This window comes from Marmota marmota, unplaced genomic scaffold, assembly GCF_001458135.2.
Source record: "Marmota marmota marmota unplaced genomic scaffold, marMar, whole genome shotgun sequence".
NCBI lineage: Eukaryota > Metazoa > Chordata > Mammalia > Rodentia > Sciuridae > Marmota > Marmota marmota.
In genome coordinates this window covers 21,687,080-21,707,631 of record NW_026000242.1, presented here as the reverse complement: position 1 = coordinate 21,707,631, position 20,552 = coordinate 21,687,080, and the positions used below count along the sequence as shown (strand labels likewise).

The 20,552-nt window shown below is 35.0% G+C and overlaps 1 protein-coding gene across 1 annotated transcript in view; it reads left to right on the top strand.

The window, feature by feature from the left end:
• Window positions 1–20,552, top strand: part of Arhgap42 (Rho GTPase activating protein 42) — a 275,396-nt gene that overhangs the window by 141,397 nt on the left and 113,447 nt on the right. The window contains exon 4 of the mRNA XM_015489960.2: window positions 14,089–14,160. Coding sequence (XP_015345446.1) covers window positions 14,089–14,160 — 72 coding nt within the window. The remainder of the gene's footprint in view (window positions 1–14,088; window positions 14,161–20,552) is intronic.

The window sequence follows — 20,552 nt, the reverse complement described above, 5'->3', positions numbered from 1 at the left end:
GCAGAGTTTTGTAATCTGCTGGGATACTGGAATGATCAGTATCCTATGGGGATTTGAAGGTCCTTAAGACTTAAATTGTGAGAGTTATAGAAGGCTCACTCAGGAAGTAACACTTGGGTTGAGGTTTGAGGATGAGTAAGAATTCTTTCAGGTAGTGAATAGAACAAGTGATCCAGGGAGGAGAACCATGGGAAAGGTTGCAGTGTGAACTTGGGCTTAGAAGTCATGTTCTGTGTAGACAGAAGGCTGCCCATGTGTAAGTGATAGCAGAATGGTTAATAGGAGACAAGGAGACATTCCTGCTATAAGGATCATTGATGCCCCCAAGGGAAAGTCTGTTACATTGAAGACTGTGGAGAGATGATCAAAACTGAGAAGTAACATGGTCTTCATTTTTAGAGTTCATTCTGACATTCTGTGGGTATTAAAATATGGGTGATTTTTGAAACTGTGGGTAGAAAGTCTGCAAGGAGGACATTGTTGTAATCCTGGAGACTAATGATGGGGTGTTTGCCATGGCAGCCTGGAGATCCTGACACATAATGGGGTGCTTGCTATGGCAGCCTGGAGATCCTGGATTGGGTTTGGAAGATGAAGTATAGGCCATAGCCTAGGATGGGCAGTTGTCTGAATTTAGTACCATTCACTGAAACAAGACAAATCAGTTGAATGGAGAAGGCTGAGATCCATTTTGAGGGTGAGAGTTTGAGGTTCTTCTGGGAGTGGGACAAACACTTTACAGATAAGAAGCTTAGCAGAAATGTCTGGGTTGGAGACAGGATTTTAAGCCTTTGCTTCATCTGACATTTGATGCATGAAAATGCCTTAGTTGATCATGAGTAGTGTGTTGAGTTTGTTCTTATCTTAAAATTTAAGATAAGTGCAAGTTAGTTGAGTCTGTCTATACCCCTGTGATACCTAGGTCAAAGGGCCATTAAGATACACCTAGATGTTCTCCTGATGACATAAAACAAAAGTTGGGTGGAGATTTCAAGGTGTGGATACTGATTTCATTAACCTTGTGTCTGTATCTTAGCATGCATAGCTGAATTTCTATTATGGATGTAATGTGCAGTCTAGTATTATGTTTGCAAATCATCTGAAAAGATGCATTTTCCATTCAGTATTTCACTAATTAGTTTATTAATTTGTTATATTAACTTAATTAAATTGACTAGTTTTTAGTTAAAATACATTAAACTTTTCATATGGTAGAATGTCTTGGGACTTTACTAGAAGCAAAAGTTTCCAAATAGGATGTGATTGTTGAAGTAGGAGTATCTGGAATAGTTTTGTTGTCAGGATTCTGTGTTTGGGGACCTGGGTAACACTGAGATAAGAAATGAGGTTTTACAACTAGCAGTTGTCTTCCTGATTGTGTAAACTGATTATCCAAGAAGTTGGATAAACATAGTGTCTCTTAGTTTTTCAGCAGGATGAAAAACGAAAAAGAGAAATGAGAGATTTCATTTTTTCACATCTTTCATAATCGTATGGGATGATTTGGGTGTCCATAGCACGGTGTGAGGGCTTTGCCTCATGTGGGGACTAACATATTATGAGGGCAGGAGAGTCTACATGTTCCAGTCCCTGTGGAAGGGAAGGTATTTTTAAGCTTCATTTTGTGCAGGAGTCTTAAATATTTTGTGAACTGAAAGTTATTCGCACATGGCCTGAGGGCAGGACCAAAAGAGGTTAAATGTTAATTATTTAGGAACTGATGGTGCTTTCTATGGGGACATACCTTTTCACAGATTAAGAAAAGCATGTATTTTTTTTTTTATGTTGTTTGACTTGTGTTGTCAAGAGAATGTCTCCAGTATTGGCATGCCACTCATATCTCACATACATAAGACCTCACAGAAATGGCTGAGAGAAGTTTTTTACTTCATTGGGTAGGAAAAAGATTCTGACAGCAGTATGGTGTCGAAAACTGGCTGATAGTTTATGACCAGATCTGGATTTTGAAAAGACCAGGGACGAGAGTTATAACATATGGAACTTATTTGGGAAGTAATTCTTAGCTATGACTAAGAGCCTGGGCTTATATGCCTGGGAAAGTTTAAAAGAAAATCTTTGCAAAATAAATCATATCTCTTGTTTGCAAAATTGTAGGACTTAGATAACTTTTGCTTATTCATGGACTTCTGTAATTCACTATTAAAGCTCTGAAGTTTTCTCTTTTAATTACTTTTTCCTGGTTTTATTTTTAACAACACAGTGATTCAATTTGATAGCTTATTCAATTAAGAACTTGTTTATTTTAAAAGATTATTTTCTCTTCTTACTGACCCCCAGAGATCTTTAAAATGCTCACATCTGAGCAGACACTATAGGGGTAGTTTATAGCAAAGACATACTGTGTGTGTGTGTGTGCGTGTGTGTGTGTGTGTGTGTGTGTGTGTGTGTGTGTGTGTGTGTGTATCAGCTTCTGGTGCTGTTCCAATTACAAAGATTCCTGTGTTTATTATATCAGGACAGTATGTGACATAAACATCCCGTGTTAGTCCTCTTTCAGTGAAAGCGAACTGGGAAAAGGCTGTAAAACTGGTTAGTTTTTTGAAAGTATACCCTCTTCCTCCCAATTTCCCAGGCTTAATTGGCAGAATTACGTGAGGAAAATCATCCTATTTAAGTGAATAATTATTGAAATCTCTCTAGTCTTTCCTGTAGCAATGCAGGTTCTCACCTGAGCATTATACTACTAGCCAAGAAAAATCATCATTATTCTGAGCATCTTGGCATTTTATCCTACACATAAATACAGCAGCAACATGGCAGTAAAACTGGTTTGAGATGCAGTAAGCAGTGCACACCATCTTTCAAAAAAGATTGGTAATAGGCAAAATATATCTATATTTCAAGTTTTAGAAAGTAAAAATTTAAAAATAACATGCCATCTCTTCACTCAACTCTACAGCTATTTTTGTTTTTTATTATTTTTCAACTTTCTTTTGATAGCCATACTCACAGTTCATATGGCTTTATTGGAGAGTAAGACTTATTTTTGTAGCCTATTCTTTATTATCAGAAAATTGGTATAATATGGGATAATAGAGTGGTTAGTAGATTAGGTTCTGAAGTCACACTGGGTTCAAATTCTGGCTTTGCTACCTACTAGGTATTAGTGACATTGGCCAAATTACTTAGTCTCCTTGGTCCTCAGTTTCCTCATCTACAAAATGGGCACGATAATACTATGTTCTACTACCTTCTTTCCTGGGGGTGGTGTGGGTAATCAGGAATTGAACTCCAGGGCTTTCGGCCACTGAGCCACATCCCCAGCCCTAGTTTGTATTTTATTTAGAAACACTGAGTTGCTTAGTGTCTCACTTTTGCTGAGGCATGTGGCATCGCACCTGACAATACTATCTTCTTCATAGGGTTGGTATGAAGACTGAGAACCCCTGAGCCCCATAGTAAGCACTCAATAACTATGGTTGTCTCTGTGCTCTAGAACTATTTCCCCACTTTGCTTATGGGAACAACCTGTTTTATCATTCCCTTTATGCTTTCAGATCTTATATTCTATAGCTCCCTACCCATCCTCTCATCCTATCCCTTTCCTGTTTTCCAGCTAAAATCTGTCAAGGCTGGGTCTTTCTTTCTTCTTCTTCTTCCTTGTAAGTATTCAGTTCAATATAGCAGTGCAACCAACTTCCAGGGAGAAGCAATAGGCAGAATTTGGAAGATGTTCTCCCACAATTAAATTTTACTGGTGTTTCCAGTTTAGCCCACTGTGGTTCTTCCTATGATAATGGTCTGCCTTCTGCGAAGTTTGGGTTTAAAATACTGCCACCAAAGGAGGTACAAGCAGTTTCTGAAGAGGGAGAACTCAACTCAGGATGAGTGAGGTTCTTTATAGATATTGCAGAAATGAATTTTAAGAGTGTATCAAAACACGGGGATTTATTTAGTGAAGCAGAGACATTCCAGAGAAATTTGGGCTATTTTGAGACTGAGACACACTTTTGGGTTAAGGCAAAGAAAACACATTCAAGCAAAAACTCAGGCCATCTTTAAAGTGAGAGATTCTTTTGGGGGTTCTCAGCCTCTTTCAAAGGGAACTTGATGAGGAGTGGGCAGGAAGGTATGTGAGAATGACATCAGTCCGATGATCACAAGACAGTTTATGGTGGTCTGGCAATTTTCAGGATCCTTAGGTTGACATCTTGTCTTCTCCATTATCTGATCAATAGATAACATTGGGAAACTGCCCTATATTATACGTTTTGTAGATCCCTCTGCTCAATCTTTTCCAAAAATAGTGGGCTATTTTATATTAGTGGGCTAATTGACAGTGCACAGGGCAATTTCCATAAGTGGGTGAATTTCCAGTAACTCTAAGAATGTGAATAAAGATTGGTAGGTTTCCCAGAAATTTGAGAGAGACAGACGAGAGAGAGAGAGAGAGAGAGAGAGAGAGAGAGAGAGAGAGAGAGAGAGAACGAACTAGTTCAGGGGGAAAAAAAGGCATGTGGAACTTTACTATAAGACTTTCAAGTTTAAGTCACAGTTTCCTTGTCCTTCCTTTTGTCTCTTATATCTCAGTACAATAGTGTATGTTCTGTGAATTTAAAGAAGCCATTGTAAGTTAACTTTTTTTTTTCTGTGACTGATCATTTCCTAAGGATAAAATCAATAAGCTTCCTATGAGATTGCTACCTGTATCACATAGCATTTATCATAATACATGCAATTGAAATGCTCTTCTCATTTTCAAAAATGCTTAGTTTCTTGTAGGCAGGTTGCCATCCTCAATGATATCATGAGTGATTAATTTATGACAGATTACCAATTAAGGCAATCACAATAAACTTTTTCCATTCACTTAGCAATTGCATATTGAGTTTCTACCAATGTAAGACACTTTACTAATCAGCAACTATTTGAAAAATCAATAAAATTATCCCTACCTTTGCAGAACTGGAAGACCTGGTTGTACAAATTTATATGTATTAATAACTTGCAGCATGAACAGTGTTGCTTTCATTAGCATGTGATAATTTGTAGCTAACATTTTGTGATCATTCCTTCAGTTTCCAAGTTCAGCCTTAGAATCTTTTTCAACCCAGGAGCATAGGAAGCTGCTTCCATTCAAATTTGTGACGCTAGAACTATGTATTAGTACTAAAGTAAAGGCTTGTTCAGTATCGCTCTGGTGAAGTTTGAAAGCCTTGCTTTGTGTAAAAGTAAATTTAAGTGTACAGAAATATTCTTTTCTATGCTTAAAAAGAATTTATTCTTTTGTGTATTAGGAATTGGAAACTTATAGGCAGATAACTACATATTAAAAGAGATGCTTTAATAACTAGTTTTAAGAAATCTTGTATAGTTAGTATTTTTCACCATTATTTTTGATATTGGTGGTTTCCAAATAAACATATTTTGACTCCAGGCAGTAGTGTGCTGTCAAAGAAAAAACAGTGGCACTCAGGTGCATGTGTGTCTGAGTGTGAGAGAAACCCGATTTGTAGGTTTGCTAATTGCCTTCATATAAAGATGAGCCCAGTGGTTCTTTGAGCCACTATGTATGTGCCTGCTTCAGCACATCACCAGCACCCAGCCTGTTTGCCTAATCTTTCTTAATTGCTCTCTGTATTAGGTCAATCTCTGCTTTCAGTGTATGCATCTTAATCCTGCATATTCCTTTCTCCTTTTTTCCTTTTTTACACCCATCCTCTCTATATTAATACAATATTGCAATAAGCAGTTTAAGAAATTGCATATATATTCGGATATAAATTTTCACACCCATCCTGTCCACATTAATGCAAAACTGCAATAAACAGTTTAAGAAATTGCATATATATTGGGATATCTTCAATTTTTCCTAAGGTTTTAGCAATCTGCCATTACCTAAATATTGTACAGTTACGATTAAAATACATTAATATCCATCTACTAAAATGTAATTGTTATAACAATGACTCTGGGAATTTAGTGAATTTTCTTTTCTTTAATTAACTTGCAAAAACTACCAGAAGTTGGCTTAAGTTCATAAATGAACAGATGAGTGATTTTCATTTCTCTGTCCAAAGATAGTCTTTGTGATGAATACCAAAGAGGGTAGATAATATCAGCAAGAAGAAATGACATTAAGGAGGGGGAATGAAGAGTGAGTGAGTTACATAAATCATTGATTTGCCAAAATTCCTTTCTCTCATCCTCATCCTCAGAGCCCCTCCCTTCCCAGTCAAGGTAGGGGATAAAACATGGATTTTTTTTTTTCTTGAGGCTGCAATTAACTCATCTCAAAATGTATGGTATGTCTGATTTTTTGAGTTTGGGTGTGGGAAGGAGGTATGTTTTCTTGAGCATGGGGTGCAGTCTTCCAGGTCGCTGTGTTATGGGACATATCTTTAGCTACCTCTGTAGAATTAGCAAACTGGAATCTAATAGCAGTGCCTTCAAGTGGCTCACAAGTCCAGTAGATCCTGGAATTTCCAGTAGTAGTGGACTGGCTGAAGTCGCTTTACCTGTGTCCAAGAACATTTTTACCTAAGTAAATAAATGCTTAGTAATTATTTAGCCCACTAAAGATAAAGAACTATGGTAGCAGCATTTCTTGCGTCTACCTTTGAGAACTTGGCCTCTGAATGATGAAAGTTAAACATCTTCCTTGTATGACCTTTGAGTTAATACAGCCTTTAAAGAAAATCTCTAAATGTGTTTTTCAAAATGCAAACTTTTTTTTTGGTCAAAATCAAAAGAAGAGTATTAAAAGTAGCTTAACATCAGAATTAATATCATAATTCTAATTTGGAATTGCCCCTAAGAATCTATCCACTGTCCTGTCCCATATTCTGTGCAGTTCTTCTGCATAGAATTTTTCTCAAGAAAAACCTCTGGTAAGGGATGGGAGTCAGGGGGCTAACCTGGAGTTCACTCACTTTTAAGTAGCTTTCAAGATATTAATTCTAATTTGATCTAATAACATCTTTTTTGGAATTTCAGTTTGTCTAAATTAGAGTTATAACATGATTAGATCATAGTATATGAAATTTTGGGATCTTCTTCCCTCTATCCCTTTCTCTTCTTGATTCTGTGATAATGGTCAGTTATTCCTTGTTTAAATGATTTCCATTTCTCTACCTCATAAGTATAGATAGTTGTATTAAGAGATAGAAAACTAATTTGACTCCTATTCGAAAGCAGTCATAGTTGCTAGAAACAGAATTGCTTGCTTGCCATTTTGGCCTCAGTGACCACATTTTCTTCCTCTTCAGGAGCCTTTATATCCTGTTTGTGCTGGTGAGAATTTTACTCTTATACTAAAACTTGAGCAGCAACTTCATAAGTTATTTTTAAAAAATGATAACTAGTTGTATCATTATTGGCCTGTTCAACAGAATGAATTTAATAGGAAGCAACTCGTGCTTGTATTTATTAATAAACTCTTAGGATCATTATATATAAATTAAAATTTTTATCCCTTATAAACAGGCTTTGATAGGCATAGTATCATCATCATACCAAAAAAGAAACTGAGACTTAATTTGAATAACTTGACCAAGACTTGGTAGATTTCAGTGTATAGCCTAAGTATTAAGTTCAAATTGCTGTACCCTCCCAGAGAATGCTGCTCCATTTCTGAAAAAGATGGGATTCACTATAACATATTTCTCTACTAACTTAAATTTCTTTCCCAAATATGTTATTACATAAAATATTGTTATTGGTAAAAATAGGGAAAGATGAAAATAATAGGAAGTTCCTGTTTCATCTAAACAGATGAGATCCAATGGGAGTTCATAGTGGAACACAGGGTTAATGTATAGAATCAAAACATTCAATTATGGAAGCAGCAAGTTACATTTAAATGGGAATTAAATGGGTGAATATGTTATCCAGATAGCTTTACATATAGCACTGTTTTTTTTTTTAAGACAAAGATAGGGTTTTCAATAGTAATTTGCTCAAATGGAAGATTATACAGTAAAATTCAGTTCATATGCCCCTCTTTTACACCTCGTGTGAGTTTTGGCCTTTGATTTCTAGATTAGTATGCTGTGAGTTTGGTTTACTGACCTAGAAAATGACTGTGCCATGTAGCTGTGGAAAGTTAAATTGATGAGTGACTAGGAATGAGTGAACCCCAGGTTAGCCCCCTGACTCTCATCCCTTACTAGAGGTTTTTCCTGAGGAAAAAAAAAAATCTATGCAGAAGAACTGCATAGAATATGGGACAGGACAGTGGATGGATTCTTGGATGTAATTCCAAATTAGAATTCTGATGTTATTTTTTTCCAATTGCATATACCAATGGAAAAATAACTATTATACAGGAGGCTGTTTGTAGATGTCTTCTGCATTGACTATGCTCAGTCTTCTTTTTATTACATACCTTTGTGATCTTTCTACTTTATATAGATTGGCTATATCTACATCTCAATGAGAAATTATTTGTGCAGTGATTTATACCATTCATCTTTTCTTGTATCTATATTAGCCTTTTAAGTAACTACTTTAGATAGATATTACCACAGACTATCTTTTTATATATTTGAATCAAAAATTTGGGTATTTTCAGTCTTGGAAAGTTTGACATAGAGAATAATATCTCTTGCACCTTAATGTGAGTTTCAAGATAAAGAGACACATACTCATTAACAGCAATGAGCTGAACTGTGATTGTCACCAGCAACACTGGATTTTAACCAAAACCTAGGAAGAGAAGAGAAAATATTAAGAGTTAAAAGTGTAAAGGGAATTACTTTTCAGATTCCTTTTCTTCCAATGCTACTTTGACAAACAAGTTGTGGTAGTATTCTCAGCAGTAAAACACAAACAACTAAAAATTCCTATAAGATAGCACTTTAAAATCCAGTCTATGGAAAATTTTATCATGTATATGTGGAAAGAAAAGGCAACATAAACATATTTGGAGAATCATTCTTCTAACCACATAAAAACATTTCTAGCCATTACTTTTGAGTGATTTATGAGCACTCCCTTGTGGCTGTTTATTAGAACCACTTGAAATAGAAAAAAATAAAAAATAAAAGCAACAGGAAATTTAGTTGCTTGGGTTAATGTAACCTACCTCACAGTTAAAGTGTGTCTATGTGGTAAATAGAGAACCGTGAAGCATTACCCATATCAGATTTGCTTCTCTTCTGAAAATAAGTGAACTCACTGGTAAATATTTTTTCACTTTAAATATGGACCAATATCTATAAAACGAACATTGCTTAAAGGTTTAGGTAATAACTAAGAATTAAAGTAAATTGTGTTCTAAAGTACTAAAATGTTTTCAAGAATTTATATTATCATTGTTATCTAGTAAGAGTTTTAAAATTATTTTTGTATTTTTCCTAAAGAATTTTAGTAAACTCATTCAAAGTCACACAATCCACAAATATTGTGATATCTAGTATCTTCTGAATGCTGTGACTTGATTTTTCCTTCCCTAGATAATTACTCTTTTAGAGGGAATTTCATCAAACTTTTTTTTTTCTAAATCTGAAGAGAAAATTTCATGTGAGCCCAAATTTTCTTTATCTAGATTTTTAAAAATTAATACAAGGTTTTGTCACCAGAGTTGTACCCTAATTCACATTTTTAATAAATATTTCCTGCCATTATGGAAATAATTTTCCTTTATTATAAAGGAGGAGTGGTAACTTTTAATCCTTCCAAAATTTTAATACCTTCTTTTCTTCATACTGGACTATTTAGAATTGAAGAATTCCATCCACATGATTGACCAGTTACTATACAGACGAAAGTCACGCATTCCTTGGGGGATTTACAAAGTCAAGGGTCAGAAGCAGCTAAATCTGATTCAAATCCACTTTGTGCCCTTTGGGTGTTGGCATTTACATTTTGATATTTTGAACTGAAATCTATATATTGTGAACAGTAGTCACCCAGTGTACACAAAAGGACCATCTTTTTTGGATATAAAACCACACAAATAATAGCTTATGGAAAAAATTAGGTTCATGCTTATCTACTATTAGGCTTCTGAATGGAGTACAGTTTTGTTAAGTTACTTTGGATTTTGATTTCTCGCTTTGAATAATTACATTTTTAATCATTTGAGGGAAATTATAATACTGTGGAATGAACACAGATCAGTTAACTCTTTGGAGATGGTAACATTTATTGAGAGCCTGCTATTGTCGAATCTTTGTTAATGGTTTTTGAAAATATATCTGTTTCTCCTTTAATTTTTGTAAAAATCTTAAAAGAGTTTAGGAATGAAGACTCTGAGTATCATCAGTTGGGGTGCTGAGATTCAGATGAAGCTGAGTTTATTGACTTTAATGCTCATGTTCTTCCAGTGGATTTTTCCATGTTTGACTTCATTACTCATCATGTAAAGTGGGCTTTAATCTCTGTGTTGTGGAGAGCTTAGTGGAGTCTGTGGCACATCTGGAGCACACAGCAAATCCTTCCTGTTGTTATCTCTGTTATTTTCTTGGATGTTTCTCTCCTTTTTTCTCATTTTTTTGGTTTAATATCTTTGCCACATCTTATGTTTTTGTTCAGCTTCACATTAACAGAGTGAGAAAGGGGGATAAAAGAGAGAAATGGAACAAATTCAGAAATAAAGGAGAAATAAACTATGAAATATAAAGCAATAGAGATAGGAAATAATACTTGCCCGGAAGGATGGTTGTTGATTACCCTGTTTTACTGTCTCCTCAGGCTTTTGCTTTATTCCTAGGTGATGTTTGTATGAGAGCTCCAGAAGGCCTTTGGCAGAAACGTAAACCATTGGACATGAATGTATCTTCCCATCTATTCTCTTTTCTAATCCTTTCTTCCCCAATTAAGAAAAATTCCTTCATATTGATTAGTTCTACCATTGTGAGATGGGATTTTCTGACAGTATTTCTTTGAGTCTTCCCAGCATATCAGATGTAATGGATTCAAAGTAAAATTCATTGTCATTTTTTTCCTTCTTACTAAACATGACTTCGTAACTCATCCCAACTCTGTTAGGTGCCACAGTCCAGCTTCTGAAGCACAACCCATGATGTCCCCTACCGATTCTCCTCCCTCCTTTGGTTAATCTGTCACTGGCTGGCTCCTTTCCATTCTTCCCTAGAACTGTCTCTGGAACTGCATCTGTCCACACTTCAGGCACCTGATCTACTCCTTTACCTCTTCAGGATGGAGTTCTTTTCCCAGCCACTTGTCTCTTCATTCTCAAAACCATCTCACATATTTTTAGCTTCTTAGAAAAAGTTTTTACACTCTTCTTTTATTTATAAACCAGCAGTTTTCATATTTCATATTCAGGCTTCTTTGTTTCTGGTGTTAACCAGTTTTTTTTCCTCACTTAGTTCAGTGGAACTTCCTGCTTATATTATCCAGACTCTTTTACAGTTAAATAATGTTTTTATTGGATAATTTGAACAACTACAGTAATTCTGTGGAGACTGCTGTGTGCCAGGCACTGTCCAGCAGAGTTCACGTTCATTCTACTATTTCTATTTTAGAAAAGTTGATATGAAGTCCTGTAACTTGGTCAGTGCAGTCACAGTCATGGTTGACTCTAGTGCTAATACGTTTTCTGTGTTGCATTCCTTCTTCCTGCATGCTATGCTTAGTTCTGCCCCTTTACCTTTAGTCATCATGTTCCTTGTTTCTAGAATATTCTTTCCTTTCAGTATATACAGTTAACATCAACCATCCAAACATTGCCATGACTTAGTTTTCATATATCTTTTTGTTGTCAAAATCCTAATGTGTTTATAAAGATTTCTGCATAATCTATCACCTAACTAACTATTCAGAATTTAATCAGTTTTTGTCTTTCAATTTTCCCAAACTTGTTCAGGAGTATACAAGCTGCCAAAACTTGTTGAATGAATACATTGATTTTTTTTTCTCTTTTCAAGTAGATTTTAACATTCTGGAAGTCTTAGCCCATACCTAAATTTCGCCCTGCCCCACAGATCTCAGAACTGCACACACACATGTGAGTGTGTGCAAATGCTTGGAGATGGGAGAACCTAGGGCATTTGTCTTTCAGGACTTTTATAGGAAAACACCTTCTAATATTATGCACATAGATATAGTCCAAACAAAAGGGTAGCACAATGGATCAGGTATAAAGGTGTATTAAATAGGTAAATATGGAATGAGATTCATAATCTGTGTATTTGGAAATATTACTTGATGTTCTTTTTGTTCATTCAGTATATATAAACCATTGAGCTAATTGTTTTATATTGATTATTTCTTAAGTCCTTAGAATTAAATTGTTAAGTAGATGATGCAGCTGATTCTCTGAATGGTTTAATAACAGGCCATAAGCAACAGAACCCAGTAAAACCCAGGTATGCTCAGTTTTAAATACATCTACTTAAGCACTGTTCTATGTGCCAAACTTGTTCAGTCTCATTATTGTTGAGGTATTCACCACTTGAGAAGTATCATCCTGTTTAAATCCACTGACTTGAAATATATTAGATCATGCTTGTGAAGTACTGTGGTTTGTGAAGTAAGCAACAAATAAACATCCAATAAAGGGTAGCCTTTATTTTTGGCATTCTCCAAATTACACTAAAGTGTTCATGATACGGCCTTTCCCCTAATGCAAACTTAACTTTAAAGGATGAATTAGCTGTTCCTTACATCTATAAAATGTATGTTTCTGTGAGCCCTTGTGCTTGGGGGTTTTGACCACAAAGAGCTTTTAGAGAGTGAGAATTAAAACTGAGCTACTTTACTATTACTTCCGATCATATCTGCCCTGTGGGACCCACCCAGTGGATCTGATGGCATGCTTGTCTGAGCTCACAAGCAGGAATTAGGTGATGGGTATCAGAGGTATCTACAATTGGCTCTGGATGTCTTTGAAATGAACTTGAGTATTGATTTGTTTTCTGTTTTCACAGCATAGTACTTTGGGTCCTCTTTATAAGGTTTGTTGTCTCATTTTTGTGTAAGTTGGAGAACTCTACTTTCACGAGAACTGGCATCAACATTCTAGTTTCTATTTTTGTATATATTATCTCTTCATTTAGGTTGTGGATTTAAGACATGTAAGAAATAAAGCCTAATGATTAACCAGAGTAAAAATAAAAATATATGCAAATGAAAACATTTTGACATTTTTAATTTATGCTTTCAAACTTATAGAAAAGTTACATGATTTCAAGCTTAGAAAAAAGTTATAAGAATGTGATTGATTTCACAGTTATAGAAATTATCAGAATGGTTCAAATAACTCCTATTTACTCTTTAACCTATTTTAAAATAGGGCAATTTTATGTTTTAAAAATAAGCTTTTTTCTTCATCTTAGCATTTGCTCAGTATGCAGTAGTAGAACAAATTATTATTTTTGTTAACTGGGCTTCATTCTTACTTGAATGCTTCTTAAAGGTGGTATTTATTTTGTTTTTAAAATTAATATCCTCTTTCAGAGTAATGCTATCCTTAGAAAATTTTTGTGTCATTGCATCTAGTTTTTGGCCCTTATTTCCTATACCTCCTTTCAGTATTCTTATAAGTCAGTATCGAAAGTTCTATCTGTTTTAAAGTTTAAGTGAATTCCAATTTGAAACATGAAACTAAAATATTTTTCAGTGAAGTAAAATAACATACTCTTTTATTCAGGTTGGAAATATTATGAGCTCAGGCAAATCCCAAGTGTGAGGAATCTAATTAAATAGGGGGGAAAATGAACCTTATTTTATTTTGCACCTGTGGAATTCTAGCATGCTCATGGCAATATGGATGAGCATTTGTGTGGTTCATTTTTAAATCATTGCTTAAACTGGCTACATTAAACCAGTGTAATTAAAGGTATTTGTAAATTTAATACCTAATGTACCGTTTCTTAGTTAAATCTTAGGAGCAGAAATGCAAACATACAAGCTATGATTTCAGCACAATAAGTGCTTATTTTCACATTACTCACATTCTTGTTAGGATCAAGTGGAATAATATGTGAAAACAGCTTAATTATAAAGTGGAGAAATACTGTACAACATGGAAAATATTTTTATAGATGCAGACAATAGAACAAAAACTGTATATTCAATAAGTTGAATAAAGGAGTCATTTTTCAATATTGTTGGCATTAAGTTATACAGAACTTAATATATGCACATTTTTAATTTCAGATTCAAAATGCTAATGATGTACTAATTGCACCACTTGAGAAATTTCGAAAAGAACAAATAGGTGCAGCAAAAGTAAGTATTATTTTTCTATTATTCTTCAGATATTCTAATAATTCAAGGTAACATAATCTCAGATGCTAACGTTTTTGAAATTAGAATAATCTTTTAAAATATTTCATACTTCACTTTAGATTTTTACATATTGCAAAGACTGGAATTCTTTTAAACACAAATGATATTATTCTTCTACTGAGTAAAGAAAAGTCTACTTGCTAAGTGAGTTCCTTTCTCTCCAATAATTGTAGGAAATTGACTTCTTTTGCAGAGAAGGTGAGATTATGGTAAAATTACTAGCAGCTTTGTTTCTAATATCTAAATAAAATAAAAATTAGACACAAGAGATATGGGAAATTCGGTCAGTCATTATAAAAGAACTTTATTATCTTTGGTATTTTTCAGTTTAAAAAAATGTTTTGTGAGAAAAACTTTTTAAATGTCATAAAGCCTTTGTCTTAACATTTTATTGATTATGAACCAATCAAATTACCCCTGAGCCTAGTAATCTGAAATTTACTTGCATCCTCTTTCCTAGAACCACATTTTGCTCCCTTGTTCAACATTATATATGCATGTTAAAATGAAACTTAGTCTATAACAGAACTCATTATCTCCCATCCTTTCTCTGTTTTGAGTTTCAATTTAGTCAATGGTAAACCCCATTTCCTTTTCCAGCAATGCTGTTCATTCTACTCATAATTATTTCTATACTTTTCCTTCTTCTTCTGCAGTGTACTAACTGGTCTCCCCACCCCCATTGTAATCTGCTAACAAATGTTTGCCATCTTTGATCATGTTCTTGTTCTGATGATAAAACCTTCAGTGGTTCTTCTCCCCCCCCCCCAGTATTTTTTTTAGTTGTCAATGGGCCTTTATTTTATTTATTTGTATGTGGTGCTGAGAATTGAACTCAGTGCCTCACACGTACTAGGTGAGCACTATACCACTGACGCACAACCCCAGACAGTCCTCCTAGTGAAAGCATTTTCCAAGTTAACCATTTGCTACATTTTAGTATATCCTACTGTCAGGCACAGTTGTCTGTTTTCTGGTCTCTGTATACATTTGATTCCATTCTTGCCTTTGCTAAAACCTTTCCTTTTCCTTGGAATATTTAAAACCTCTGCCTTTTTTGAAATCTTAAAATCTCTCTAAGGCTTATTTCATATCCCAGAATTAGAAAGAAGCCTTTTTTATATAGTCTTTTCTCATTTAGATATCCATTTTCCTTCCAGAATTCATTTTCCCCTCTCTTATAGGATTGAATAGTTCTTATACTTATTTCCTCTAGTAAGTTATCATAGTCTGCCTTGAATTAGAAATTTTTTTTTTGTGTGTGTGTGCATTTTGCTACTAGTTGTGAGAAATTTTCAGATCAAGGAATAAACCAGATAATTTTAGTGTTAATTCTGCAAATATTTATCAGTTTCACAGTTGGTCTACATGTGGCAAGCATACTGTTTGATAAGATTAAGGGATGCAGCTGTAAACAAGAGAGACATGATCCTTGCACTTAGGTCCCTTATCATAGTTTGTTAAAAACAGACACTAAAGTAATTACAAATGCACTGAGGATCGGGATGCAGAAGTGCAGGATGCTCTGCAAGGATATAATTAATGTACTTTGTTCAGAGAATCAGGAAATGCCATCCGCAGGAAGTCTTGGTTAAGCAAAATGAGGAGAAAGAAATAGCTAGTAATCGTGTATACAATGATGGGAAAGAAAAAGCTTTCGAATGTTTCAGAAGAGAGAACAGAATGGGAATGAATAAAGATCTTGATGATGGAGAAAGATCTAGTCATTTCAGAGGAAGAATGGTCCTATATGTTTGGAGTACAGAGGTCCACGGAGGCAGAGGTCATATGCACAGTTTTGTAATGGTCCATAGTGTTTTACTCTTTATGCTAATGATGCCAATAAGCAATGGACAGTTGTATGCAGGAGAGTAATACACTGATATTTTTAAATATCACTCCATGTCATGTGTGGATTGGGGCAGCCAAGACTGCCTACTGGCAAATCCCAGAGGCTACTGGATAAGGTGACTGTGGTTGTGGAAACCAGGAGATGTGAGAGAGTTGTCTCAGGGGTAGAATGGAGACAGTAGAAAATGGCTCAAACGATGCAAAATGTGGACTGGGAGGTTTCACCATGTTCTTCGGGTTCCAGGTTACATAATGGAGTAGTTGCTGGACTACACACAGAGATAGGCAGCATTTCTATGTGGATGACAATGATGGTGAGATGATCATCTATTCATAATTAATTGACTTGAGGTTTCTCCCAGGCATCTAAGTGGAGACATTGAGTGTGCAAGTGTGTACTCAGATCTAAAGTAGAAATGTGCATTTGGGAATTTAGTCCTCCAGATGTTAACTAAAATCAAGATATAGTAGATTAGATACCCCTGAAAAAAAAATAGAGTGAGAAGTGAAGGGGACCTAGGGCCTTTATAACTTGAGAAGTCTCTAAGTTTGATGTTGGGAAAGAAAAAAACATGACAGGACCGGAAACTGAGAGAGAAGGTACAGAAAAAGGAAGAACATTATAAGAATGTGGTGTCTCTGTCCTTGAAAGAGTCTTAAAAAATGAACAAAAGCTGATTTTAATAATTGATACATAGCAATTACTTTCATTGAACTATTACATCTTTGAGAATGAGAGACTTTATTACTTTATATACATGGATGATTACACTACTGGTGTGACTGCACATGTGCAGCCAGAGGAATGAGAACTTGTGCTCCATTTATGTAAAATGTGTCAAAATGTATTCTACCTTCATGTATAATAAATTAGAACAAATTTAAAAAATTTAAAAAAATTATTCACAAGCAATCTGTGAGTTGAATACTAGTATTAACACCTGCTTACAAATGAGACAAATGATGAGGTGATTTCACACCCAGTCACAAGAGTTAGGAAGTCTAAGAGTGTGGAGCTGAAATGAAACATTTTCCTTCTAATCTTCACTATACAATATTTCATTTCCTCAATGATATCTGTAAAGCTGAATTACAGAACTTTGTGAGAAATTATTTCCCAGATGTAGGGTATTCCAAGTTTCCTGGCCCATCCAAAAGCAGTAAATTTTGTTTGTGTGTGGATTACTGCTTTCTCACTGGAACGTTTAGTTTACCTAACATTGCAGTAGTAGGAGCAGTAACACCCATTTTATTTTGTTTTGTAAATATGTCAATTGCTGGACAGATCAATTGGGAATATCCAGTAGGATATTATTACTTTGTCTACTCACTGAGAGGTTGAAATTGTGGTTAAATGAAACCAATAAAGTCTTGAGCATAAAGATTATTGCACTTGGTCTGTCTGTGGTGGTGATTCTGTGTATTTATCTGCCTGATGTTCTTAGCACTAAATTGTTTCTCAGCTGCTAACTAATCCTAGTTAAGTAAAGCGAAAAGCAAATTAAAAGTAGGCATCTCTCCTTTAATATGTGTCAATTTTCCTTTAACATAACATTTAACATTTTTTATCTCTTTAAACCCATTTGCTTTGGTATTTTCCTACTTGGTACATAAAATTAATTTTACAGATGACACTTTGTTGCTGGAATGAGGAGTCAGTTAAGTGCAGAATCTTTCATTGCACTCAGTGACCTCTCCAGCTTGTCCACACGGCAAACCAGAGTGGAAAATGCTGAGTCAAGTGGCCCTAGCCTCCCAACCAGATGATACTCTTTAGCTGAAGTGGATAGAATCCATGGACCACAAACATTTCCTTTTGTTGTGCGCACCATGGAGTTTGAGACACCTGATCCCATGGAAAGTGAGGCGCTCAGTGAGTTCCAGTGTGGGAAGGAAGAATGGTGCATCTGTGAGAAGCATTAGAAAAGCTTAACGATGGGGTTGTTGAACTAAGGGACAGGAAGCACTGGGTCCTGCTTGTTTGAGTAGTTGGAGATTAGAAGAATTATCTATAAACAGTTCTCACGAATGTATTTATTTAAAGGTTCTTTGTCTAATAGTATATGAGTTGTATCACAGCCCAGACATATTACAGCATATTACATGTGTCAGAGAGTTAATTGAATGTTTGGTTTATCTCCTAACACACTGCTGGTTTAAATACTAGAAGATGAGTAGAAAGCAGGTATTCGGAACAATTAATGCCAACTAGAATTTCCACTGTATGAATATATTTAGAGTGACATTATTAGAGAGCAAGATGGATTATAACCCTTTGTTGGACATTGTTGGAATGAATTACTTCTATATTTCTGTGATCCTATTGGAAATCTTCTCCTTGCTCCCAGAAGGAATTGATTGTGTCATGTCTATTCCTTTCACACTTGTTTCTACATAGATTCTGACTCCAAAACATAGGTAGAGTTCCATGTCAGAGTCCTTAATGACAAGACATTATGGAAAAACATATATGTATGTAAACAAATATATGTATCAGATTATTATGTATTTTAGGAAATGGAGCTGACTTTAAGCAGGCCAAGATCTCATTTTCCACAGATGGGGCACCTTGGTGGCACAGCAAAGATCAGAATTCAGTGACTCAAGCTGGGCACAGTGGCACATGCCTGTAATCCCAGCAGCTCCAGAGGCTGAGGCAGGAGATCGCGAGTTCAAAGCCAGCCTCAGCAACAGCAAGGCGCTAAGCAACTCAGTGAGACCCTGTTTCAGTGGCTCAGATCAGTCATCTTTGAAGTCCTTCATATTGCTCTTTTGAAGACTCTTTTATGAACTATTTCATTTTCTTTATGTTTAGTGAATAAACATTTTTATAAAATACAGAGTAATTATAAAGATGTTTCAATTATGCCCAACTTCCCCAATTCAAATCCAGCCTAGTTAACATGCTTCCCTTAAGTTTGAAAGCTCCCCAGCATACAGTAGGTACTTAACACTGACTTGTTTAATTGGAGATTAAAAAAAGAGACTTGAGAAATACTGTCTATAAATGTTGAAGGATAATTTTCATTTCTGTGGGAAATGTTTTTCAAGACAATGGTTTTTGTTTTTAATGACTTTAATAGAAATCATATGACATTCTTTTATGGTTTTAATGTGGAAATGAGTATAATATTAGTCATTTCAAAGAAGAACTTGATTTTATTTTTTTACATTGATTTCATGTTGAAGGCTTAATGGAGCCCAGTAAATCTCCCTTTGTTCTGACCATAGTAGGGTTTGGTCCTGTCTCTGAACATTTTTGAGTTAATATTAAACATGCCTTACACATAGAATTATTTTATTATGTAGTATCCAGAAAAAAATCAATAGAGAATTGTCACAATTCATGTTATAGCCTTAGATTTTATTCATGTGAAACATTACTACAGTCTCTCATATGTAAATGGTGTAGAGAATCTAGCAGGATTATAAATATTATAAATTACAAAGTTTTTGCCCCTCAACTGAGGTAATGATCTATTTTAATCTGTGATACTTTGGACTTATGATGAGAATTATTGGAAAGAGTGCGATTTATAGAGTTAGGCCCTGAATTTAGTAGATCACACTTTAACTTTTATTCCTGTTGTCAACAGACCCAACAGAGCATGGTCAAAAATGATTTTTCGTGTACTACTGACAGCTGCTAATCTGAGTCTCTGACTACTGGAAAAATCTTCTCTGGCAATGGCTGTATTGGGAGCTGAATTCTTGTGGCAACTGTAAGCCACTAGAATTTGATTTTTAATATTTTCAGTACTAAGGGTCAAACCTAGGACCTTGCCCATGTGAGGCAAGTGCTCTATCACTGAGCTACCTTCTCACTCCTTTTTATTTTTTGAGACAGGATCTTGCTAAGTTGCTTAGGGCTCTTTATTTGTTCAGACAGAAAGATGGCTTGTGAACGCCTTTCAAGAGTGTGATATGATGCTTTACCATATTTAGCAGGATATTCTATGTTGTCATACAAATTTGAAATAAAAACTTGGCACTTCAAGAAAAATGAACTAAAGCTGATTAACTTTTTTGAGCTTTAGCTTCCCCATCTAAAAAGTAGAGAAAAGAATAAAACTGTCTTCACTGGATTGATCCAGTAACTTAATTTTGTAAAATTTGATTAGCAAATTTCTTCTCCATAATATAAACCAAAGATGTTAGTTGCCTTTATTTTATAATTGATAATAATTACTGCTATTGTGTACTTTTTTTTGCTTATAACAAACCTTATCTCTATAAAGTTGGTAAGGTCCTCATGTATATAGGTTAGTTTACCTTACTTTGTTTCATGGAAGAGACAGATCTGTGTTGATCACAGAACATTGATTAGAATGGTTCACAGGGATACTTGGTAAGAAGACTTCAGATGGCTATTGTTTAAACTGAATATCACTATACAATTTGTAGAGCACTACTACATACAGTAGTCTTACAAAGTAGAATATACCATCATTTTGGGGATGACTAACTTAAGTCCCTGAATG